The sequence below is a fragment of the Manis pentadactyla genome, chromosome 7, assembly GCF_030020395.1.
Source record: "Manis pentadactyla isolate mManPen7 chromosome 7, mManPen7.hap1, whole genome shotgun sequence".
Lineage (NCBI taxonomy): Eukaryota > Metazoa > Chordata > Mammalia > Pholidota > Manidae > Manis > Manis pentadactyla.
The window spans coordinates 32928409-32955411 of record NC_080025.1 but is presented as its reverse complement, the minus strand read 5'-3'; the positions used below and the strand labels follow the sequence as shown (position 1 = coordinate 32955411).

The following is a 27003-nucleotide window of genomic DNA, read 5'->3' as shown; positions in this document are numbered from 1 at the left end:
AGTTGCTCCCAGATCCCAGACAGGAATTTAAAACTGTTTCAATAATGATAGGTAGCATATACAATTTTGCAGAAAAATCTTGAGGAAAATAACATTTTAAGTGATTATATTTATTTTAAACATTTAGGCAACTTGGAAGTGAGAGTGAATCCAAAGCATATCCTGGAAAACAGTGAATCCACATTATCACAGTGAGTGTCAAATTTCTAAGGAGGAGAGGGACAGACAGAGGAACAGAGCGATTTTAATGTCTTAGATAAATATACATAATGTAAATACATATTTAAAGGCAATGATCATATAGCTGTATATACATTAAATTGGAGAATATTTCTCAATATTGTAAGCTATAATATAGACATGGAAACTATACATGACATTTCAATTTGTAATTTAAGAATTTTCTGACAGTGTTATTGTTTAAAGTTTTCTAATGTTTAATCCTTTAGCATTTGTGTATCCAAAATGTTGGTTAGAAATAAATTACATGAAAGAACTTTATTTCCTAATAATACCTCATGCCATTTGTTTCACACAGATTTTTTTTCCTCATTTATTCTTTCAGAGTAATTATCTTCAATGGACAGGAAAATGGAAAAGAAAATTTACATGCATTGCTGGTTGTCTGAGATTCAAAACCTGTATATTATCATTTTGATCTGATAAAAAATAGACATTTTTATATATAACTTTTACATATATGTAATTCCATAGAATAACTTATTTGTAAGAAATTCATGTTTATGAGTTTTTATATTTTACATTTCTTATTTTTAAAGTTATCTCATACTAATTCTGCTAATAGGCACTGTCTTTTAATCAGTAAGCATGAGACAAGGAAAGGCTATAATATAATAAATGCAATGCCATGATTAAAGGCCACTGTTACATTTTAAATTGCAATGCTATGTAATTATATTACAGTCAGATGGTTCACAGTCAATCAGAAAACAATAATCCTGAGATTTGGAAAAAATTCTAAATCATACTCTGCAATTTTAGTTATATAAATGTTCAAAGTAAAAGATAGAAAAATATATACCATGGAACTTTATACAAAAACTTTATACAAAATAAGACTTGAAACACTGAAAGCATTAATGGAACTAAAGAAGAATATATCATAATGTTAAGGGTCAATCTAAGAGGATGCAACAATAATAAAAATACATTAGTCAGTGTTCTCCTGAGAAACAGACCCAATAGGAGATAGATAGATGACAGATACAGATAGAAACAGTAGATGATGACAGATAGCTATAGACAGACAGATGATAAAAAAATGGATGGGCGATAGAAAAATGAGATTTATTATAGGAACTGGCTCCTATGATCTGCCGTCTACAAGCTGGCAAACCGGGGAAGCTGGTGGTGAAATTCAGTCTGAGACTGAAGACCTAGAGCTGGGCAGCCAATGGTGGTAAGTCCTGGGTAAAAACCCAAGAATCAGGAGTGCCATTGGATGTCCAAGGACAGGAGAAGACAGACAGCTCAGCTCAACAGAGAGCCCAGTCATCCTTCCTTGATCTCTTTATTCAGGCCCTCAACAGGTTGGATGATGCCACTCCCACTGGTGAGGTTAATGCTCTTCACTTAGTCTAATGATCCAAATATTAATCCACCCAGGGGCACACTCACAGATACACCCAGAAATAAAGTTTTATCAGATATCTGGGCATCCTTAAGTTAACATGTAAAATTAACCGTCACAAACCATCACAAGCCTACCCCTTGTCAACTTGGCATATGCATCTCCTTAAGCAATACTCATTCTCCAATGAAGGTTGTAACTCTGCTTACCATGATACAACTATCCTGCATACAGCCGAAAATGGACTAATCCCTTCCCAGGGAGAGGAGATAAAATCTTTAAGTGATGGTGATTCTTTTAACATCCCATAACTTAAATAATATGATGTAAATTGGCAATACTAGAATACTGATATAAAATCAGTACATATTATGTTACATGCTAAGGGAATAAAATAGGGGAGAAAAGCTAAGGTATTTGCTTTATACACACACACACACACACATACCTAAATGTATTCATAACAAAATAAGGAGGAAACACTCATGATATTACCGTCCTTGTTTCTGTAGCTGCTCACATGGTTGTAGCTGGTGTTTATAACCACTTTCTTCGACTACCCATTCTGTATTTCCTCTGACTCCAGCAAGCACCTGAGCTGGCTCGGTGACCCAGACCATCACTTCTGAAGGGCCTGGACCATTAGCAGCAGTTGTAGCTTTCTGCTGACCTTAATTACAGGGCATAGTAGTGCTGAGAGACATCATAGGGGATCTCCTGCATTGCACACATACTCTTTCTTCTGTCCTTTGTGGAGTGGCTGTCCAATCTCCCCTTGGTAATCAGGGTCAGTCACCCCAGCCAACACCTTAGCTCCCTTCTTTGCCTGTAGATTCAGAGGCATGAGGAGCCCAGTGAGGCCAGTCAGTCATCTTAACTTCCAGTTCAAGGAATCACGGTTGTGATTCCCAGTGAGAGCGTTCCTCCTTCTGGGACTAATGCCTCTAGGCCAGCAGAGCTTAGAGTTGTGGAAACAGGAGGCAAAAATTTTTTGCTAGTGGGTGGCTTGGGGTAATAGTTGTGTCACTCCTATTTCCAGCTTTCCATTCCTAGACTCATGAATCCTGGATATGGGAGAAATAGCACCACATATTGAACACTGATTCAGAGCATATACAGTCCTCTAGAGAGCCTTGCTCCAGCCCTGAAAGGTATTGCTACTTAGCTGATGCCGCAACTGAGTGTTCAAAAAGCCATTCTACCATTCTACCAAGCCAGCTGCTGCAGATGGTGGGCAACCAGTGAATTCCATACGTCCAGGCTCATTGCCATGCTGCTTTTGCTGTGAAGTTAGTTCCTTGGTCAGAAAAAATGCTGAGTAGAATAACATGACGGTGGGTAAGGTGTTCTGTAAGTCCCTGGATGGTAGTTCTGGCAGAAGCATTGCATATAGGGAAGGCAAATCCAAATCCAGGCTGTCTTTGCCAATAAGGGTAAACCAGTGCCTCTTCCATGATGAAGTGGTCCAGTGGAATCAACCTGCCACCGGGTGGCAGACTGATCATTGGGAATGTTGCCGTATCTGGGGCTCAGCACTGAAATCAGCTGCTGGGAGATGAGCGCTCATCAGTGACTGCAGCCAAGCGGGGCTGGTGAGTGGAGGTCTCTCCTGCTGAGCCCATCCATAACCTCCATTCCTGCCACCATGGCACTTCGTTCACGAGCCCGTCGGGTGATACCAGGCGTGCCAAGGGAAAGAGGCCGACTGCTGTCCCCAGAGTGGGTCACCCTCTCGCCTGATTATTAGCATCCTCCTCCGCTGAGGTCACCTTTTGGTGAGCATCCACAAATATCGTCACATTTTCGCCCATTCAGAGAGGTCTATCCACATACAACTTCTTCTCCAAATTTGTCACCAGCTTTCCACTTGGTCCCTTCTAAGTCCCTGAGCATCCAGCCAAACTGTGGGTTCATATATAATCACATGTCTGGCTAATTCTCCTTCCAGTCAGAGTGCACAACCAGGTCCGATGCCGGACGTTCTGCTTTCTTGGGAGGATTGCCCTTCACCACTGTCCTTCGAGGTTGCTGAAGATAAGGGCTGTACTGCCCACTTTTGAGCGGTGCCTCTGCACCGTGAGGCGTCATCTGTAAGCTAGGCCCAAGTCGTCCCTTCCTCTGTCAACTGATGGCAGGGAACCCCTGAGGCCAGACATGCAAACTCGGGGAAAGAAGGCAGCGGAGCAGGAGTGGGACCCGTGGGCATTTAGACCACTTCCTCGGGTAACCTATCTGTACCTTCAAGGCCTGCTTGGTCATATATTTACCACTTCCATCTGATGGTGGAGTATTTCTGTGCACACCCAGTTTTATGGCTTGGTGGTTCAGAAAACACCTGGTTCATGAGGGGCAGCTGAGGTTGTAGGGTAACCTGGTGGTCCACAGTCAAGCATTCGCTCTCTACTAAGGCCCAGTAGCAGACCCAAGAGCGGTTTCTGCAAAGGAGAGTATTATCTGTGCTGTGGCAGGGCCTTTCTCCAAAAATCCTACAGGCCTACACTGTGACGCACCATGGGGCCTGCCAAAGACTCCAGACGGCAGCCCGTCTAGCACGGCCACTTCAGGCACCATTGTGTCTGCTGGGCCACGTGGTGCAAATGGCAGAGCAGCTTGCCTTGCAGCCTGTACCTGAGGCAGAGCCTTCTCTTGCTTGTTATATGTAACAGAATCGAACAGCAGGTAGCGACTGGACTAGAGATTAGTGCCAGTAAAGTAACAGACCGATTTAACTGTCAGATCTGTGGGAATGGTAGCTACATAGGCAACTGGACCAACTCTTGGTCTCTGTTGAATTGTTGCATTTGCTCTGAGTGAGGCCTAACATGTCAAGTGTCACTATTTATATGTAAGAATTAATTCTCTGAGAAATATGTTTGGATGCCTACCCTACCTCATCTTGTTATAAAGACTTGTCTTCATGGCTTGGAGAAGGACACATTGAGCCTTTTCCCAGCATCCGATAAGACCTTCACACATGTAAATTCAATTTTCTATCCCCAATGTTTGTGTCTCAAGATATATATTTCAGAATTGTGGAGTTCTTGAGGACTTCAGCTATAGAGTCTGATTACCTTAATTTAACTCCAATTCCCTAACGTACTAACTCTATAAATATAAGAAATTGTTTACATTCTTTGTCTCTGTTTCCTCATTTCTAAAATATGGATAACAAGATCTTAGCAAGAAATGTATGTAGAGAGGCAATCTGTGTAAGTGTACCAGTTGGAATCTGACACACAGAAGTACCCAGGAAGTAGTCAGTAAGTTTGCAATATTAGTAACATTATAGAATAGGAGAAAGAAATTAATAACAAGGGGTAGAGTAATTGAGGCTGGAGTCAAGATAGATGATTGCTCATAAATATTTGAAGATATTAAAAGTGCTTTATAACAATTTTGGTAAAATCTCTGGATAATATTAACATTAAATGAAACAATATGAAAACACAACATCAAAAGGTGCTTTATCTTAGTTCTTGATTTGGCACATGAAATTGACAAACAGGAGTCAAGATGATGAATTATGAAGATAACATACCTCCTACCTGTGGTATTTTTAAATATAAAAACTCATTTGATGAGCTATATCTATTGATCAACAATTAAATTCCTTAATTTGCCTTTAACTCTGTGGCAGATTGCTCTTACTATTGCTGCCTTCTGCTATAGAATTGTGTACAAAAAATAGCATCTGTTATAGGAAATACCATGATTTTGAGCATAACCAACATAAAAAGCAAGATTTGTGCTAACTACTCAATTCAGATGTGTTAATAACCCATTTACTTCCCACAACCAACTGGTGGTTACATCCAACTGTAGGTCTTTTTCTACAATTGGTCAGAAATTTAAAAAGGGTAAGCACTATTAAGTGCTTTTTGGATATCAAAGTAAAAATCCATTTACTATTTTCCTGGATGTTGTCTGCATGAAAGTTGGGATAAAATATGTATTTACAACAATGCTTCTCTAAACCTTGATGATTTGCGTGTAAATCTTCCAGTTCCTAACATTTCTTTCCATAGTTATATTTCCACCAATAACTATGTAAATGGCTGTTTGGACTACAATCCCACCTCCGCTGCTCCTTCATTGGTCCTGTAAGTCCTTCAGCTGCATTTAGTTGTAGTTTATGGTACTTACACAGCCTCCATTGTTTTGCTGGAATTGCTTACACAGTTCGAACCAGATTTTGTGATGTTTGACAATAATCTCTTATAGTATCTCTTCCAAAAGCTGGGGTTACTTTCTAGAAACCATGGAGATATTTTCACAGTGGCTTAAGAGAGAGCTTGCAAAACACCTGTGCCAGGTAGGAAATCCTTCAGTTCTGTTCATTTCTACCAATTTGTGTAAATATCTATATAAATCACACAGAATACTAGTCCAAATTGTTCTAGTTTGTGCTAACTTGGATATAAAATTAACTAGCTTGGTAAATTAAAAGGTGCTGAGGGAGATTTTATACCATTATATCCTTTACAAAAGTGAAAAGCCATTTTCTTTTCCCATGGACCCAAGTTTTCCTTCCATAAGTCAGCCTTCTTTTTTCCCTTAAGGGTCACTAAACAGATTGTGGTTTGGTTTTACCATGTTACAGGGAAGGAGAAAAAAGTTGTAATTACAGCTGACATGGCTTCCTATTGGACGGGTGTTGGGTTTACTGAGCAGCTTTGGTTGTTCCTGGGCTTCTAGGAACATGATGGGTGTCTAACCACCTGGAATCTGAAAATAAAATCAGTATATATGAGACATTCTTCTTGCATTCAGTATTTCTAAACATTAATCCAATCCAAGTAATAGTCCAGACTTATTGTGAATTAATTTGAATACTCCTTATAATGCATTTTTAATGCTAAATATAAAAGTAATTTTATTGAATCTCTTCTTGCACTTCCCTCTCTTCCAAAATTTATCTTCTGAATATCTTTATTTCATTTCAGAGCCATGACAGCAGTTAAAGTGAGGGCAAATAGAAAAATGCTATTTTTTTTTGGAAGAGCACCACATTGTTTTATAAACAAAGGTATATTCTGAGCTACAATATCAGAATACCTTTTACATTTTCAGAAGTGATCTTCAAAGGGAATGCAAAACAGCATGCCACATTGGAAAACAGTCTGGCACTTTCTTTCAAAACCAAATGTATTCTTACCTATGATCCAGTCTCATGCTCCTTGGTATTTACCCAGTGAGCAGGAAACTTAAGTCCACACAAAATCACACAGATGCATAGAACAGTTTTCTTCATACTTGCCAAAATTGGAAGCAGTAAAGGATTCCCTCAAGATGAATGAATAAGCAACCTCTGGTAGATCAATAAAATGGAAAATTATTCAATGATGCAAAGAAATGAGCTGTCAGACCATGAAATGACATGAAGGAAACGTAAATGCATAATGCTAGGTAATTAAGCCAATCTGAAAAGATTATCTACTGTCTGTTAACAACTATATGACATGCTGGAAAGGACAGAAGTATGGAGATAGTTAAAGATCAGCGGTTGCCAGAGTCTGGTGGGGAAGAAGGATGAACAGGTGGAGCACAAGGGATCTCTAGGGCAGTGAAGTGACTCCGCATGGTGCTGTAAGAGTGGGCCCATGCCATAGACCTGTCAAACCCCACGGAATGTGGAACACCAAGAGTGAACCCTAATGTAAACTTTGACTTTTGGGTGATAATGGTATGTCAATGCAGGGTCATTGATTTTAATAAATGTACTGATCTGATGTGGGGTGGTAGTGGAGGAGGCCATGCATTTGTAGGAGGAGAGGTTACAGGGGAACTCTGTTGTCCATTCAGTTCAGATGTGAACCTAAAATTGCTATTAAAAATAAAGATGTTTCTACAATATTCTAAATTTTGCTGGTCTTAGATATATTTTTTCATGGTAAACCTGATCAATTTGAATTTCTTAAATCCTACTGGCGTAACTGGTTTAGATAAACTAGTATCATTTCAAGATTATAAGGTTACAAAATTATGTGTTCAACTAAATTAAACTGTAAAATGCAATTTCTTTCAAAAGAGATATGTACTTGTATACTTGTGGACAAAAAGTAGCTATATTGTTCTTGGTCTGCTTTCAAATTTTCTCTAGAGAAAATAAAAATTGGTTGCTTTAGTTTAAGATAGCAACTAATGAACAATGAAGAGATTATACTGGTATAATAGTTTAAAATCTAAATGATATATACAAAAATGATATTCAAGGCATAGCGGTAATTATATAAATTTGAGCTCAAATGACAAAGTCATGGAGTAAAGTTGACTTTACAAGTCTTTTCCAATATTTTATGACTATGTCAACATGAATTATGTTTTTTAAACTCAATACACATAAAAATATAACTGGCATAATTCATTTTTAGTCTTTACTTGTCTACATTAATTTTTATATTTCATCTTTGTATGGTATATTTTATCATATTCCACTCTATAAACCGTTATGTAAAATCCACTGGTATTGATATTATTATTCAAAAATGGGTTCTGGACTTTAAAAAATAGAGTAAAAGGGGGAAAATTTTAATGTTACATTTTATTAAAATGTAAAATTATTGACATGCCTGATAACCTCATTTTAACAAGCATTTAATGATAGTTACTAAGTTAAAACTTCACATGTCCCGTATCATGATATTATAATTTTGAATATTTTAATTAGAAAAATAGGTGTTTGTGTAGGTTTTATAAAACTAAGATAATTAGAAAAATAAAATATATGGAAACTGTCCAAATGAACAAACCAGATTCATAAGAAAACATTATTAAGCAACCAAAATCACAACCAAAATAACTTACATCAATGAATTTAATATCCTAATTAAGAGACAAGGATTCTGTAACTTATGAAAACCATCATATGCACAATTTGATTAGAAGAGATTGACTTAAAAGAAATTAGGAAAGTTTTATATAACATAGAAATTAACTGGAAATAGTCGTGCAAAAACATTGTGTTTAAGCTAATGTGAAGCAGTTATGCTATGGTAGATAGAGCTTGTTTCATGGCTCTCTGCTTCCCAGCCTCCTCCGTCTCCACTGAAGATGTATCAGAGCTGGGGTTTCCTTTTTATTGCCTTAATTACTCCAAAAGCAAATTTTAAAACTGGACCTAATTTTTCTTGGGTCACTTATGAGATACCTATTATTATAGGAAAAGGACGTGACTTCTACTTCTGGCCATTAAGAATTTAACTGGGCCAGCCACTATAGAATTTATAAAACATCACAGAACAGTTAAAAATTATATAAAATATTGCAATACATATAAACAGTCCACACTTTATATCTTTAAGTTAGAATTGTGATATTCCTGCAATGTTAATTAAAAATCAGTACTTTCTGATATAAATCTAGCTTTTATGTAATATGCATGCATAGAGTGAATTATCAAATCAGCTATTTGAGGTTAAATTTCAAAATTGGGATATTGGTGTATTTTTATTTTCAGATTATGCTAGACTTTACTGGATTTAAAACAGTTTGACACAGGCACTGGAAAAATTTTAAAAGCATAAGAAATGTTATCTGTTAGAACGTATCTGGGAAGTATTTGGACATGGTGACTCAGTGAAGAGTAAATGGGAACTTTTCTATTTTTGTTTTTCAAAAAGTTTATTTTTCTGTAATTATTAAATTCCTTGGATTTTCCTCCTTTTCCGAAATAAATTTTTATTTTTTAAAAGATGTTTGTTCATAACTTTCACAGTGCTGCAATAAACATAGAGGTGGGTATCTTTTCAAATTAGTGGGTTTTTTTTCTTCAGGTAAATTTCCAGAAGTGGCATTTATGAGGTCATATGGTCTTTGTATTTTTAGTTTTATGACAAACCGTACTGTTTTACGTAGTGGCTGCACTGATTTATACTCCCACCAGCAGAGTACTTATTTCCTTATTCTTCACATCCTCGCCAGCACCTGCTAGTTCCTGTCTTTTTGGTACCAGCCATTCTAACAGGCGTGAGGCGCTGTCTCATCCGGGCTTGGGTTTGCATCTCCCGGAGGACCAGTGATGCGGAGCATCTCTTCCTGTGTCTGCTGGCCATCTTCTACGGGAAATGTCTGTTCAGGTCCTTTGCCCGTTGTTTAACGTTAAGTCACTCTCACTTCTGAACGTCCTTTGATCCTTTGTGACCTAGAGAAAATAGAATCTCCCCGGATGAGTTGCTTTTAGAATTTAAGATGATCTATATGAGACATCTACATACTTCCCCTTGAAGCAGTGATTCAGCATTAGCTGACTCCGTGTGGTGGGACTTGATACAGAACCTACCTACCCCAAGAATCAAACGTGCTAGTATGATCTCACTTATGTAAGAGTATTTAAATTATACATTTTTCAGAGAGAAATTTTTGTCACTTTTTTTCCTGAGTCTATATTTTAAAAATATTTCTACTACGTTTATATATTACTTGGGAAATAATGAAAAAATTTAAATTCCAAAACGATGCCCTCATTCATACAACGTAACTCATTAACAAAGTAAATATGAACACAAACATAATCTTAAAGAATGGATATGTATCAATTTATTTAAAATACACAGAAAATATACAGAATGTGTTCTTAACGGCATGGATTTAAGAAACATCATCACTGGTGTGTGTCTCGATCTTCTGTGGTTCTGTAACTTGCAGAAGTGATGTTCCAGCGTCTGCAGTAAGGAAAACGTGTGTGAGCGTCCCCAGGGCCGGACAGCATCCTCCGAGGCTTCCCCAGAAGGGGCGTAGGTGAAGGGCTGGTCTCAGAAGCCCCCGATCGGGTCCTCCTCCGCACCTCCGCAGAGGGTGCGCGCCCTCTCCCGCGGGTGCAGGGTCAGGCCAGGGCGGGACACCGCGCCCAGGCCCGAGCGGAGCCCTCCGGCCGTCAGGCCCCGCGGACCCCGGTGAGCAGCTTTGCGCGGACGCGGGGCAACCCCGCCCGCCCGGGGCCCCCCCCAGGAGCGGGCTCCTGCGCTCACGAGGGTCCGCGGGGTTCAGCCGGCCCAGGACTGAGAGAGTCAGCAGCACAGGAAGCACCGGCCGGCCGGCCAGCCCCGCCACTGCGTAGGCGGTTGTGGAAGAGGCAGGTTTGAGCTTCCCAGCGGAGTGCGGCGGAGGGACGGGGCCTGCACCCCGGGGAACGGTGCTCATACGGGGATACAGATGAGGCGGCGTGGCTGCCCTCGGAGGCGGGGCATGGGGAGGGGCCTGCGACCTGTGGCGGGGGAGGGGCTGTGCTCCAGGGGCGGGGCGGGGCTCTGAGGAGCCGGACGCGCAGGTGCAGCCGCCGGCCCCTCCACCGTCCGCGGCAGGAGGTAACCCGGGACCCGCTGTGCTCCTGCCCACGTGGTGTTTGGTTTCCAAACATTCGACATTTTAATCGCATTCGGGGGTAACGTAAGGGTTATTGAGCTCACATTCTCTGGAAACAGGACATTTGCTGGTCAACTTCTTGGCATAGTCCAGGTCATGGTTTTCTGGCACAATGGCTGAATTACTGTAGTGAAGGAGAACAGAAAATAGAAATTCACAGTATTTTTAGTAGCAGACCACTGCCTATGTCAATCATTCTACTGCCAGAGTTCTAATTTAAGATACAGCCCAAAAACATACTCACACTAAGAGGATTTCAAAAATCAATAGTATTTTAGATGTTTCTTAGAACAGTAAGTAATCCAACTAAAATGCTAAACATTACATGATTTACTACTTTAGTATTGATTTATAATTTAAGTATGAGGCAAAATAATTTCACCCATGAAATGACTGGAAAACAATTGAAATCCACTTATTCAGTTTGGTATGCTTTTGTTTCTTAGAAAAACCTATGGCTTAGGGAGTCTACGTGAAAGGCTAAACAGAAAATTTTCCCAGTTAATATGGAGTTCCACACTGAACGGCAAATAGAGTTAACTTGGAAAGAACTTTCATGTTTTAATATGCAGGTTGATGGCTTGCCTAGTTTCAGGGTTTTTTTTCCAAAATATTTTTTAGTGTGGTTAAAATACACATAACCTAAAATTTACCATATTAACCACATTTAAGTGTATAATTCATTGCTACTAAGTAAATTCACAGTTACCCAATCACCACCAACCAGCTCCAGAACTCATAAGGCTGAAACTATATACCCATTAAACAGGAGCCCCCATTCCCTCCTCCCCACAAGCCCTGGCAACCACCATTATACTTACTGTTTCTAGGAATGTTACTACTCTGGGTACCTCATGTAAGTGGAATCATACAGTGTTTGTCCTTTGTGACTGCCTTATTTCACTTAGCATGATGTCCTGAAAGTTTATACATGTTGTAGCAGTTGTCAGAATTTCCTTCTTTTTATGGCTGGATATTGCACCCCCCAAATTTCAGTGTCTGTCTAGACCACCACATCTTGCTCATCCATTCATCTATCATGGACACTTGGGTTGCTTCCACCTTTTAGCTACTGTGAGTAATGTTGTGATTAACACGGAGGTACAATCTCTCTTCAAGACCCTACTTTCAATTATTTTGTATCTCAATAGAGTAAAAGGCAAATTTAAAAAATGGGAGAAAATTTCCCTTATAAGGGATTAATACCCAGAATATACAGAGAACTCCCAAAACTCAGCAACAAAATCAAAACTAAACAAACAACAAAAAAACCCAGCCTGATTGACCATGATTTGAATAGATATTTCTCCAAAAGAAGATTTAGAAACGGCCCATCACCACATTAAAGGATGCTCAAATCATTAATCATAGGGAAATGTAAATAAAAATCACAATGAGCTACCGCCTCACACCCACTAGGATGTTTAGCATTTTAGGTGAACTACTTACTCTTCTAAGAAACATCTAAGAATCATCCATCTTCCCACTAAAAGGGAAGTCTATCTGAAGATGATGGTTTGAACTGAGACCAGAGGAAAGGAGATACTCAGTCTTTTCTATTATTTTCAACCAAAATTATCCTAAATGTACCAGGCCATATACCAGATACGGATTTTCTCAAAACTAATTAGCAAAGCATATAAAAAGCAAATTAATTAGGAATATTACATTGCTTATATATAAGGAAGTATACATATATGTGTGTGTTTATGTCTATCTATATATATAGTTAAATAATTCTTTATGTAGTTATATATATAGTTTTATAGATATGTAACTGGTGTGTGTGTGTATATTTATACACATATATATAAAACAAAAGAGGGACATAATTTCTTGAACCCAAGTGGGGACCAACAGAACATGTTATGTATGAAAGGAATTGCATTTCTCAGAAATTTCTTTCACTAATTATTTATTTACTTATTTTAAAGTAACCACCTATCTATCTGTTACCACATAACACTTTGTCAGTCACAGTCATCCATTATTTTCAGGTTGTGTGTGAAGCCAAAAAGATTAATGAGAATCTCCTAGTATCCTTCTTTAACTCTCCCAGCCTGGCTGGACCTTTCCCCACTTTGTGATATCCACTGTGCTCCTTCCTTAGTGTCTTCAGGGTTTCACTTAACATAAAATTTTCTTAGTGTGTTATATTGTTAATTTCAATGACTGTTTTTGTGACAAGCAGAAAGACAAGTGAATTAGATTCGCATATTTTATAAGAAGGCCCAGTATTTTGTCTATTAATACTTTATGTTAAGTTCACTCAAATGAAAGATTGAGAGTGTTGTGAAGAGCAGGACTGAGAGGGCGTGTTTGCAGAGGCCATCCAAAAATATAACAAAAAGATGGATAAAAAGTTCCCTTGGAAAACTAAAAATAAGCAAAGGGGGAAAACCAGGTAATTCAGCTCTCATACACTCCACATACACAAAGTAGTGGTGGCAGTACTTCAGAGGCAAGACTGTCTTACTTGTAGCATCAAGTATCACGAAATTAAGTAAAGGGAGGGAAATAGGACTTTGTAAGGCTCCAGTCTAGTTGCCCTGCTAACTAAGTCCCTCGTGACTCCAGACAGGACAGACGGTTCTATGTTAGCTATTCCAGAATCAGCTAAGCCTTGAAGTCCTTTATAAACTTAAGAAGGAAATACATGATGTAAATGAATATATTGCCGCAAGGTGAAATACTTTTATTTCCAGCTGATTAAAATAACGTTTTCAATGGCTCCTAGGTATTGCTTGTAGAAGACATAAAGATGCAAGGCCTGAAGGTGCACCTCCCAGGTCTGCTGGGAGAGGTCATAAAGGGGCATTCACTAAGGCTCAGCAGGGGAAGTTCTGGATTGGGGAGATGTACTGAGCATGGGCATTACTCAGATCCCCCCAGTGATATTACCCATGAGGCCATTCTTTGAATTTTCTTTTCTCTTTTTCTCTGCAAAGAATCATGACAGGCCAAAATTAAGTCACTTCTGCTTTCAGAGACTACGTACAGTCCATTACTTCCCTCAACAGTATACATGTCATGTGTGTACAAATTACAAATGAGTTTTTTCATTAAGTGGACCACTTAATGGTGGTAGCTTTCAAGAAAACTGACATTTGTAAGGTTACTTTTAGGTACTTAAATGAGGGTTTCTTGCCTTCAGTGAGTTAAATGTTTGGTCAGAAGAGACACAGATGTAAGAATGGCAGGTATAAATTTGTAAGAAATAGTACCTAATTTCAAGGGAATACTGAAGAGAGATTTTTTTTTTACAACATTTGAGAATACTAATAGGAAGTGTTACAGTGTTCTGAGACTTTAATAGAAAAATTGTGAGGTTCAAAGAATTTATTAACGTAAGTTTTCACACAGCTTCTAAATTAAAACAGGGTTTCCCTGAAGAAAACCAATGCCAGTATGTAATTTAGATCCCACTTGGAAAGGAACTTAAAATCATGCACCAAATAAATTCTCTGATATACTAAGTCCCTAGCACAGAGTGGAACAGTTATCAAAAAAACAGCTCTAGGATAGTCCAAATTTTGACTTGCTCCAACATGCTAACAGCAAACTATTAGAAAACAAAATAGTAAAAATGGCATTTACACTAGATTATAAATAGCACAGACTTAGGAATAAATATAACAAATGTACAGTCATCTATGAATTTATGACACTGGTCAGTGACCGGTGCAGTTTAAGATGCATGTATGTCCATTATTTGTATATTTATATTTACCCTTCATATTCTGTGTTCTCTATGTTGCATGCTTTTCTCATTTCATTTCGCTTCATAATCATAATGGTGAAAATTACACAAAAGGGCAGAAGAATGAGGAAACTCAGAATAAGCCAGTTCTTTTGTGCATTGTAGCCTTTTTTAATGAAAATTGTATCTAGAAATGAAACAGAATTCAGTGGATATTCACTGAGTAATTCAAGTGTGTTTCTTTCACTTTAATCATATATTTGCATAAATACGCATAAAAACATAATCGAAACTTCAATATGCTGCAAACTCTTATGGGGGATATAGAACCATACCTAAGCCCATGACCCAAAATGACAATGGTACGTTTTTCATAGATCTCCTGTTTGTCTTTTATACATATTAATTTTTATGGTATTGTATACATGTCTTGAGTTTTGCTTACTACATTCAGCTTATTTATAACATCAGTATTTTGAAGGGTAATACATTAACAGGACTTAAGTTAAAAACTGAGAAGGGAATGGACTGTGGGAAAACCCCCATCCCTCTCCCGCCGAATTCACAGTTTCCCTCCTTAAAGGAAACCAACGGAGAGCGACGGCAAAGCTCGCGGTTTTCACCTCTTGCCGCGTCCTGGCTGAACTGCCGCGGTGACAGAGCTGGGCCTGCGGAGACGGGGCGGCCGCAGGGCAGGAAGCCACGGACTCACTCCTGCTAACTGAAGTGGTTTTCATGAGGAAACAACTTTTTAGTGTGGCTTTGGTTGGTTTCCATAGAACTGAAGTGGTTCGTTTGACAGGTGGCCCGTCCTTTCGGCGGCTTTTGGAGGAGAGGTTTTCCTGATCTCCTCCCTCTACATTGCTGGATAACAGAAGTCCAGCTCAAGCTGCTCTAAAATTTTTTTCTACACCATTGGTTTTCAGAAGCCTGATTATGATTTTCTTAGGCGTAAAGTTCTTTATATCTATCTAGCTTGAGGTCCACTTAGTTTCTTGTAACTGAACGTTGGTGTTTTCCATCTTGTTTAGGAAATTTGGGGTCATTGTTTCTTCAAGTGTCTTTCCTGCGCATTCTTTGTCCTTTTCATCTGAATCACCCATTACACGGTAGGCAAGAATGGTTAATACTGACTTAAAGACACAGTGCTGAGTCTTGTGCATGTATGTCCCTTATCTCAAGGGTCATAGTCCTATACTATTTATTATCTGGTAACAAATACCTCATCTAATTCTCTAGTGTTATTCTGTCACGGCCAGAAACAGAAGGCCTTGGGACTACTCCTTTTTATGATCTTTCTTTCAAGAATCAGCAATAATCTAGAAATTATGTCCCTGAAATTATACTCAAATCCCTTATGCCACATAAAAAGGTACACATTTTTACCATCTCACAAATTACTTTAATTAATTATAAGTGAATTATAATCTAAGGATTACCAATCCCTGACATCCCTACTTAGTTGAAACTATTATCAGACACCCGTGGATTCCTGTAGACATCTTCACGTGGGTTCTTCTACATGTGACCTAGATGCTGTCTATTCAAAGTCAAATTCATTAACTTCATGCTTTGTCTATCCTGATTCTTTTATGAAAACATGGATAAACCATCATTATCCATTCTGGTGCTTGTGCCAGACACAACTGATCATCATGCCTTATTTCTTATTGCTAACAAATATTTGATATTATGTGATGACTTATTTATCTTCTCTTTCAGCTTACTTCAAGCTTTTATAATCAATCATAGTGCTAAGTAATTTACCTTCATTCCTCATGTTATGAAAACTGCTCTTCACTTTTTTGCTTGAAGAGACTTTCTGAATTGTGGATATCAATATTATTGCCTTCCCTGACACTTAATAACATGCTGTGGAGGTAATGTATTAATGATGATTGAATGATTTAATTAGGGATATGCTCTGGCACTTACCTTCATTCATGGGAACAAGAGAGAGTATAAACATGGACTTCATCAGTCAAAATATGATTTGCTACTCTTTCTATTTATACTTTGCCATGTCTTTTCCAAATTTCATTAAAAATGAACACTTTATCCTATAGTTGCTTCCTACAAGGTTTTTAATAATATGGAATGCAAATCACTTGTGTAGTGTCATTCTTCCATATTTGGATTTGTTTTGCATTCATGCTATTACCTTTATAATACTTACATATTTATATATAAAAATTTATAATTTTATATAAAAAATTTAAAGTTTTTTGAGTACTCTAACTTGTTTAACTAAGTTGACTGAAACTGAATGTCTCAGAAAATCTCATCACAAACATTGTGTCACACTAATTTGATTGAGGCCACTATTCAGGATAACTCTTACAATTACACAGATCATAAAATTTGACTTGGCAGTATATTTCTTTAGTTATTTCATAAAATGACATTCTGTGTGGTTTAAAAAATTTAATTTCTTCTTACTAGATTTCTGAACATTTCCATCATCAATACTTCCCCCTGGTGAACCAATCTGGAATTCACAGTCTGGAGGCCTATAGCCCGGAAAGCAATGACAATTACCTAAGTTATTACATATCTGAAACAGAAAAACACATAATTACTATAAATCATGTTAGTCTTTACCTCTTACATATAAATACCTAAATTATAAAGAATAAAAATCACTATTTTTCTAGGTTTAATAATACTGTAAATATGAAAAAGGGGTTAGAAAAATAAGTGAAAATTTTGACAACACAATAATGAATGACAAAAATCACTACATACATGATAGTATATTTCCGACCCCTATATATTGACTGTTTTTGATAATTACTTTGTCTTCCCCAATCATCTTTTAACAAATAGGAGTCATTAAATTATGACCATCATATTCACAGAGGAGAGAGCACGTCATTGGGTGAATTTAGAATTTTTCACAAATATCACACATTCTATATGATCTCACATGTGGAATTATAAAAAAAAAACATGCTCATAGATACAAAGAACAGATTGGTGGTTGCAGAGGCAGGAGATGGGGATGGGCTAAATGACTGAAGGGGGGTCAAAAGGTACAAACTTCCAATTATAAAATAACTAAGTCATGAAATGTAATGTACAGCATGGTGAGACTGTAGGTAATGATATTGTACTGCATTTTTGAAATTTGCTGAGAAAGTAGATCTTAAAAGTCCTCATCACAAGAAAAAAAAAGGTGTAACTATGTGTGGTGATGGATTTAACTAGACTTACTGTGGTGACCACTTTGCAATATATACAGATATTGCATCACTGTGTTGTACACCTGAAACGAATATTATGCTATGTGTCAGTAACATCTCCAGAAAAATGGAAAGGGCCGAGAAGGAGTAAAGCTAAGAATACAAAGAGAAGAGGGGGAAGCCAAAGGAGAAAAGGAAAAGCAAATAAAAGAGAGTAAAAAAGAGATAATGTTGAGGGAGAAAGAGGAAGAAGAGAACAAAGGGAAAGAAGAGAGTAAGTTGGGGGTTTAGAGAAAAACAGGATTTATTTTGTGAGTTTTTGCCTGTGTGTTGGGGGTAGAAGGTGGCAGATGAGAGGCTCCAGCATAAAATGACATGAAAGAAAATTGTGAAGAAGAGGAAAAAGGAACTTGGGAAGTGTTCCCTGGGTTGTGACGTGTATCCCCTTTCTTGGTTTCCAGGGACGGAATGTTTTTATTACTTTTGTTCATTTGAACACGACCCTCTCTAAGGTTTAGTTTTATTTTGAAATACACAGAAATTTCTGTCTTAGTTAGAAATGCACAAATTAACATGGCATACTACATTGGAGAAATACATTTAAAAAGAGTGAGGAGCTAAAAGTATTCCTGCTAAGATCAAGAACAAGGAAGTGATGATTCCTCCTTCCATTCCTGTTCGATATTATACTAGAAGTCCTAATTAATGCAATAAGGTAAGAGCAGGAAATAAAAGATGCAAAAACTGGGAAGAAATAAAATTGTCTTTGTTCTCAGATGACATGACAGCCTATGAAAACAATACCAAAGAATCAACAAAAAAGCTACAAGAACCAATAAGTGATTACATGAGGCTGCACGATGAAAGGACAAAACACAAAAGTCAATTGCCCATCTATACACAATACAAAATTGGAACTGGAAATTAAAAATACAACACCATTTACATGAGCACCAAAAAAAGAAATACTTGGTTATAAAATGAACAAAATATGTCCACAGTCTATATGAGGAAAACTGCAAAAGTCTAATGAAGGAAACTCAAAGATCTTTATAAATACAAGATATTCTAGCTACATGGATATGATGACTCAATATTGTCAGGATGTCAGTTCTTCCCAATGTGATCTATAAAGTCAACACAATTCCATTCAAAATCCCAGTTAGTTATTTTTCAGATATTGACAAACTGATAAGGCAAACTCATGTTTACATAGATGGGCAAAAGGCCCAGAATGGCCAGCAGAATACTAAACAAAAACAAGATCACTTTGGCAACTTGACAGGAATACTTACTATAAAGCTGTAATAATTAAGATAGTATAGTATGAGCACAGGAATAGACAAACACATCAATCAACAGCATAGAGAGACCAGGGTTAGACCTGTGTAGTCAGAGTCAACTGATCTTTGATAATGGAGCAAAGGCAATTCAATGGAGAGACAATGATCTTCCTTTTAGTGTTGGATATTCACTTGCAAAAAAAAATGATGACTTTCATAAAAATTAGCTCAGAATGGATCATAGAGCTACATGTCAAATACAAAACCATACAATTCCTAGAAGGTAACCTAAGAGAAAATCTAGTTGCCTTGGGTTTGCCAATGACTGTTTAGATATAGCACAAAAAGCATATTCTATGAAAGAAAGACATGGAATTCACCAAAATTAAATACTTTTACTCTGTTAAAGACACTGTTCAGAGAATGAAACAACAGCCACAGACTGGGAAAAAATATTTTAGGCAGATATGTCCAACACATAAAGGTCTGGTCCAAAATATGCAAAGAACTCTTAAAACCCAACAATAAGAAAACAAACAACCCAATTTTTTTAATGGGCAGAAGATCAGAACAGACACCATACCAAAGAAGATGAAGGGCAAGGAAGCATAAGAAAAAATGGCAAATAAACATAAAAAAAGATGCTCAACATCATATGTCATTTGGAATTACAAATTTAAACACCAATGAGTTACCACTACCCAATAATCAGAATGGGTTAAATCCAAAACACCAAAAACACCAAGCACTGGTGAGGATGTGGAGTAACAAGAATTTAATTCCTTGTTGGTTGGGAATGCAAAAGGATACAACTACTTTATAAGTAATTTCTTAAAAAGATAAACATGCCATAACCATATAATCCAGTGATTGGGCTTCCTGGTATTTAACCAAGTGAGTTGATAACTTATGTACACACAAAAACTTGCACATGAATGTTTATAGTATCTTTATTCATGATTGTAAAGGTTATAAGAAACCAAAATTGATAAATAGGCTATGGTACATCATGCAATAAAATATTATTCCATGATAAAAGGAAGCTATGAAGCCACAAAAATATATACGTACACGGACATACACACACTGTATGATACCAACTCTGACATTTTGGAAAAGGCAAAACTATGGAAACAGTGAAAAGATCTTTGGTTGCTAGAAGCTTGTGGGGAAGGAAGAAGGGTTGACTATGTGGAGCACGGGATTTTTAGGGCACTGTAACTATCTTGTATGATACTGTAATGATGGAACCATGTTATATTTCATAACATATATAAAATGTATAAAAGAGTTAACTGCAATGTAAATCATGGACTTTAGTTAATAATATTTTTAGACATTGGCTCACAAATTGTAAGAAATGTACCACACTAAGCAGGCATGGGGAGAGGGAGTGAGGGAACGATGGTAGCTCTTTGTGCTTTTCACTTATTTTTCTGTAACCTGAATGGCTTTAAAAATGTATATTAATTGTTTTTAAAAATAACTAATAAAGAAACATCCTTTCAACTCATTTTACATTAAGTATAAGATATAAAACTTAAAAATTAGTCTCATTCATAAAATAGGAATTAATACATCAAACAATATATTAAAAATTAAATTTTAAAAAGGCCATGGTTGATTTTATTCTGGAAATTAGTGGTTGGGGGACTGATCAAGAGAAAAATACACACACCCAAAAGAGTTGAAAATATGTCCATGCCAAAACCTGCACATGGAGCCCAGTTTGAAAAAGACAGATGCACCCCTATGTTTATCACAGCACTATTTACAATAGCCAAGAAATGGAAGCAACCTAAGTGTCCATCAGTAGGTGAATGGATAGAGAAGATGTGGTACATATACACAATGGAATATTATTCAGTCATAGGAAGAAAACAAATCCTACCATTTGCAACAACATGGATGGAGCTAGAGGGTATTATGCTCAGTGAAATAAGCCAGGCAGAGAAAGACAAGTATCAAATGTTTCACTCATATGTGGGGTATAACAACAAAGAAAAACTGAAGGAACAAAACAGCAGCAGAATCACAGAACCCAAGAATGTACTAACAGTTACCAAAGGGAAAGGGACTGGGGAGGATGGGTGGGAAGGGAGGGATAATGGTGGGGAAAAATATAGGGGGCATTACGATTAGCATGTATAATGTGGGGGGAGGCATGGGGAGGGCTGTTCAACACAGAGAAGACAAGTAGTGATTCTACAACATATTACTATGCTGATGGACAGTACTGTAATGGGGTTTGTCGGGGGGACTTGGTGAAGGGGGGAGTCTAGTAAACATAATGTTCTTCATGTAATTGTAGATTAATGATAACAACAACAACAACAAAAAACCTGCACATGGGTATTTAAGAAGCTTTACTGATAACAGCAAATACTTGATAGTAACCAAGATGTCTTTTAGTAGCTGAATGAATAAACTGTGGTATATCCAGATAATGGAGTATTATTTAGCACTAAAAAGAAATGAGCTACCGAACTATGAAAAGGCATGAAGGAACGTTACATGCATGTTATTAAGAGAAAAAAACCACTCTGAATAGGTGACATACTGCTTGTTTTCAAGTCTATGACATTCTGGAAAAGGCAAAACTATGGACATGGTAAAAAGATCAGTGGTTGTCACAGGTTGAGGGAGGAGCGGGGAAGAGTGGAGAAGCACAAAGGATTTTTAGGCTGGGAAAAATACTCTGTATGATATCATCATGATGGATACATATCACTATACATTTGTCCAAACCCACAGAATGTGCAACACCAAGAGTGACTCTAAGGTAAACTATGGACCTTGGGCCATAATGGTGCATCAGTGCAGGCTCATCGTTTATAACAAATGTACCATTTTGGTGCAGGATGTTGGTAATGCTGTAGGTTATGCATGTGTGGGAGCAAGAGATATATGGGAAGACTGGACTTCCCAATTTTGCTGTGAACCCAAAACTGTTCTAAAAAAATGGAAATCTTATTAATAAAGAAAAGTATATCAGGAATAAAGAAAGAATACTTCAATAACTGCCAAAATTTCATAATGGAGATTTCTGAACAATTACATGCTCATAAAACTGAACTGGAATTGTAAATGAAGGAGATATAAATTCCATGCACTGTCAGTGATAGAGTTGACTATCTGTTGAGATGTCACTGGGAAGAAAACAGAGATTCTCTTGGATTTATTTAGATTTTACTTGATTAATTACTTTTTTTATTTTTTATTTTTTATTTTGGTGTAATTAATCTACAATGAGTGACATTATGGTTACTACACTCCCCCCATCATCAAGTCCCCCCAACACCCCATTACAGTCCCTGTCCATCAGCATAGTGAGGTGCTATAGAATCACTACTTCTCTTCTCTGTGTTGTACAGCCCTCCTTGGTCCCTCCACCCCCTACATTATGTCTGCTAATCATAATGCCCCTTTTCCCCCCTTGTCCCTCCCTTCCCACCCACCCTCCCCAGTCCCTTTCCCTTGGGTAACTGTTAGTCCATTCTTGGGTTCTGTGAGTCTGCTGCTGCTTTGTTCCTTCAGTTTTTTCTTTGTTCTTATATATTACTTTTAAATAGTTTTCCTTCTTAAACATTTTAATCGTGAAATGTAACATCATAGAGAAAATTTAAGAATGAATATAGAAGTTTTATTTATTTCTTTTATGTGTGTCATATTTCATGGTAAAAAGTTTTATCAAAAGGAAAAACATCCAAAAAGTCTTAAGTAAAAATAAAACAGGAATACAAATAGTAATAAATTAAGAAAACAAATTTGTATTCAATAAAACAAAGTATCAATAATCTACAATCTCTAACTCTGAGATGTTATAAAATACATTAAGGCTGAAGACTTAAAACAGATGATTGAACAAGAAAGAAAAAGACCAGGCCAATAACTGTTACAGAAAGTAAAAATAAAAAGTGTAGCTATTTTGTTTGCTGAATTTAAAGATGATAACATTGACATTAAGGAACACATTAACATAAAGGATAACATCAGCGTGTTAATATTAAGATAAAGCCCACAGAACACTGAAGGCAATGCTGAGATATTTTACATAGTCTCGCTCCAATCAGTTTAAAAATTATAAAGTTGAATACTAGTAAATTTGGTGAATTTGGGATCAGTCTTATGTTGACTACAGTATACACTGATTTTCTTTTAGGAAAATAAGAAAAAAAAAGCAAAATTATAAATGTGAAGATATGAAAATGACATGTAAAAGTAACAAAAAATTTGTATTACCAGACAAAAACAGAGAAGCAGTTGAGAGGAAACAAAAAGTTCTTTTGCATGAGGATACACTGCCTATTAGAAACCTCTTCATAAGAACAATCAGAAAATTCTCTACCATGTCAACATTTTTTAAGTATATTCTCTGTAAATTATTATGTAGCCATACATTTTAATTATGAAGAATATGAGGAATGATAAAATATGTTCACAATCTAGGTAAAATGTGTGTTTATTGGCATAAGAAAAGAATAAATGTTTTTCATTTAAACACGTTCCTAATCGGAAGTTGTTCTAATTCATTTTTACTAATTTATAAATTCAACACATATAGTACAAGTCATTTAATAGTGTTTGAATTAGCTCAGCTGACTTTCTTTATATTAGCTATTTTTAGGCAAGGTCAGTTAGATTTGCAATTCTTCCAAACAGAATACATTTTTACTTTGAATTGCCCACAAAATAACTTGCAATTAAGAGCTACAAAAAAAAAAATTACTTACCCCATTCCCTTTGCATTTTGTAGTGGCATTACAGTTATATCCCATTAAATGAACTTCCTTGCAGGTTTTATTTACACAATACTATAATAAAACAAACATAATAGTTCATAGTCATCCACAAATTTGATGTAATATAAGAATTATGTTTTATATATGTAGATATATGAGATTAGTCAAGTAGAGACTTTTGATTCCATATTACTCTGACTCTGCAAGTCCAATACAAAATTCTAAACAATAAATTTAAGAAAAAAATCTGAGGATGTTCACCTTGACATAGTTTATGTAATGATATCATATAATTTGTTTTGACACCTACAATTGGGAATTGAATTGAGAATGTCCATTGGGAGTTTTCTATATTATGTTAATGTTCTGCTGTGAATAATTGGTTAGATTAATGTTAATGATTTATCCCTTCAAAAATTAGAACATAATTCAGTAATTTTGTTCGGGTTTCAAATATAAGTAATATTTTGGATTGTAAATTGTCATGAATCTTTATTATGGTATTGATCAAAATAATCTGGCAAGAGAAAAGTTAACTGGTCACATTGACCAATGGATTAGATTAGGGAGCCCAGGTATAAAGCCTTGTAAATATGGTCAAATGATTTTCAATAAGGCTGCCAAGACTCTTCAATGGCATGGAATAGTCTCTTCAACGGCATGGAATAGTCTCTTCAACAAATAGTACTGGGAAAACTAGATATCAAAAGAATGAATTTAGACCCTTATCTTACACCTTATCTTACAAAAATTAACTCAAAGTGATCAAAGACCCAAGCCTAAGAGTTAAAACTATGAAACTCTTAGCAGACACAGGAAAAAGCTTCCTAACATTAATTTGGAAATGCTTTTTTTATATGATACCAAAATCACAGGTAACAAAAAAGAACACATACTCTGGACTTAATCAAAATTAAAAAGACTTTCATGTGTCAAAGGACACTATCAAGAGACTGAAAAGGCAACACACAGAATAGGAGAAATGATTAACAAATCATATATCTGATAAGGGATTAATATCCAGAATATATATAGAATTCATAAATCTCAATAACAAAAACCAATACTCAAAAATAATGGCCAAAGAAGACAAAAATAGATATTTCTACAAGGAAGATATAGGGATGGCCAACAAGCACATGAAAAACAAACAGACAAAACAGAAATAGACTCATGAACACAGAGAACAAACTGGTGGTTGTACAGGGAGGGGTTGGGAGATGGGCAAAATAGGTGAAAGGGATAAGGAGATACAAACTTCCAGTTTCATAAAAAAGAATGAATCTTGACATTTGTGATAACATGGATGGACCTTGAAGATATTATGCTAGGTGACAATTCAGACAAAGACAGATGCCACATGATTTCACTTATATGTGGAATCTAAAAAACAAAACAAACAAATCAAACAAAACGCAGACTCATAGACAGATGTTTTCTGTTTGATACGTGGTTGCCAAAGTAAGCAGGGTCGAGGGGTACAAAATGGGTGAACAGGATCAAGAAGTACAAACTTCCAGTTATAAAATAAAGAAGGCACAGAGAGGTAATGTACAGCACAGGGAGTATAGTCAATAATATTGCATTAACTTTTACACTTACTTAATTACACTAAGATGTAATTACACTTACTGGGGTGATCATTTTCCAGTGTACACAAATGTTGAGTTATTATGTTGTATACTGGAAACTAATGTAATATTTATGTCAATTATACTTCAATAAAAAAGATAAAAATAATTAACACACAGCATGACACTAAAAAAAAAAGCTGGCTAATTCAGTCATCATGTCTAGTTTTTATTTTTAATTCAGAAGTAAGTGCTGAGTGCCATATACATGAAATACTCTTTAAATCTCAGATGCCTTATGTTTTCTGTAATGTGTGCACTCATACTTCCAGATTGAATAAGCCTCAGCCATTTTTGTTCTCCCTTGATTTTGTGACTACATGAATGTAAATGTTCATATGTATATATGCACATATCATAAGCTTGTACATCGCTGTAACCATGCTTTTCTATTACAGACTTCTTGTTTGATTCTTCCAAACTTCTCACCCTGACATTTTGATTTACACATAAGCATATAATTTAAATAAAATGAAAGCTCAATTATGTTTATTTGGGAAGCATAGAATATTGCAAACTCTAAATTAGAATTCTGTACTTTAAAGCTGTTATAACTCAAAGATCTAAAAATATCACCTGTTAGTGGAATCTTGTGCTTAAAACACAGGCATTTTTTTCTCATGTAAGGAGTGATGACAAGTTAATTTAAAAATAAAAGTTACTGGATAACGGAGGCTTAGTTTATCTTTTTAATATCATATGGAAAATAAGCGGCAGCACAAGGTTCAAATCCCCTCAGTGTAATTGTGATAGTCATCGTGAAATACACATCTGATAAAATTACATAATTTAACATGGCTAAATATAAATGAACATGTTTTGTTACCATTTGCGCACCACAGATAGTGCCATCAGCTACATAGGCATGACCTCTTCCATCTGATCTCACTAATGACCCTGTAGTTACAGAGAGGCATTCGTGCCCTTGAGTATATGAATAAACTGCAGATTGAACATCATTTTTGTAAGTATTCTTATGTGGCCAAACACAAGCTAGTTTTCCACAGAGAACATCCCTGGAAATGGAAAGCAGAAAATTTTTTATTTTATTCTTAAATGATGCCTAATTCCAAATAAGTATTATCTTACTAGATGGTAGCATAGATGTTGTTTGTTTGATGATATAAAACCAGAAAAATATGCCAAAATAATATTATCTTACAGTGCACAAAACTAAATGCAATCCAATTAATTAGCACTGTAGCAGAACTGAAAAATTCTGAACTTTATGTGCAGAGAGGACTTCATTTCCTGTTTCAGAGCTCAACTTTGTTGCCTCATCTCCAATGGTGTTAGAGAGGTCATCGTATCTTGCTCCTTCTTTGGGAAAATTCATCACCTAAGCCCACTTTGATACAGATTAGCCAGTCTGGTCATTTGTTACCCACCATTTTCTGACAGTGGCTGATGGCATTTATTTGCTCTCCGTGCATCCTATAGTCCCTTCTGATTATGCCCATGGTCCCTGCCATAATCCCTTTATTCTACATAGTTGATACAAAACAGGTTCTAGT

General features: G+C 36.5%; 1 protein-coding gene and 1 long non-coding RNA gene across 4 annotated transcripts in view; one reads left to right on the top strand and one right to left on the bottom strand.

Annotated features, from left to right (window-relative positions):
- Nucleotides 1-5783: 5783 nt before the first annotated feature.
- Nucleotides 5784-7444, top strand: LOC118908297 (uncharacterized). Its single transcript, XR_005023136.2, has 2 exons — nucleotides 5784-6331; nucleotides 6535-7444. It is a non-coding gene; the product is annotated as an uncharacterized LOC118908297 (long non-coding RNA).
- A 2620-nt stretch (nucleotides 7445-10064) lies between these two features.
- The window catches only part of ADAM18 (ADAM metallopeptidase domain 18), a 68529-nt gene continuing 51590 nt past the window's right edge, over nucleotides 10065-27003 (bottom strand). Inside the window, exons 17-22 of one of the 3 annotated variants that reach the window (XM_057505224.1) lie at nucleotides 26316-26505; nucleotides 23850-23930; nucleotides 17091-17205; nucleotides 14682-14838; nucleotides 10996-11075; nucleotides 10065-10251 (exon numbers count right to left, since the gene is read on the bottom strand). In XM_057505224.1, the coding sequence (XP_057361207.1) occupies nucleotides 10178-10251; nucleotides 10996-11075; nucleotides 14682-14838; nucleotides 17091-17205; nucleotides 23850-23930; nucleotides 26316-26505 (697 nt within the window). In that variant the 3' untranslated portion in view covers nucleotides 10065-10177. Of the gene's footprint in view, nucleotides 10252-10939; nucleotides 11076-14681; nucleotides 14839-17090; nucleotides 17206-23849; nucleotides 23931-26315; nucleotides 26506-27003 lie in introns of those variants that run through there. The other 2 variants (XR_008998723.1, XM_057505225.1) reach the window with 2 other exon arrangements.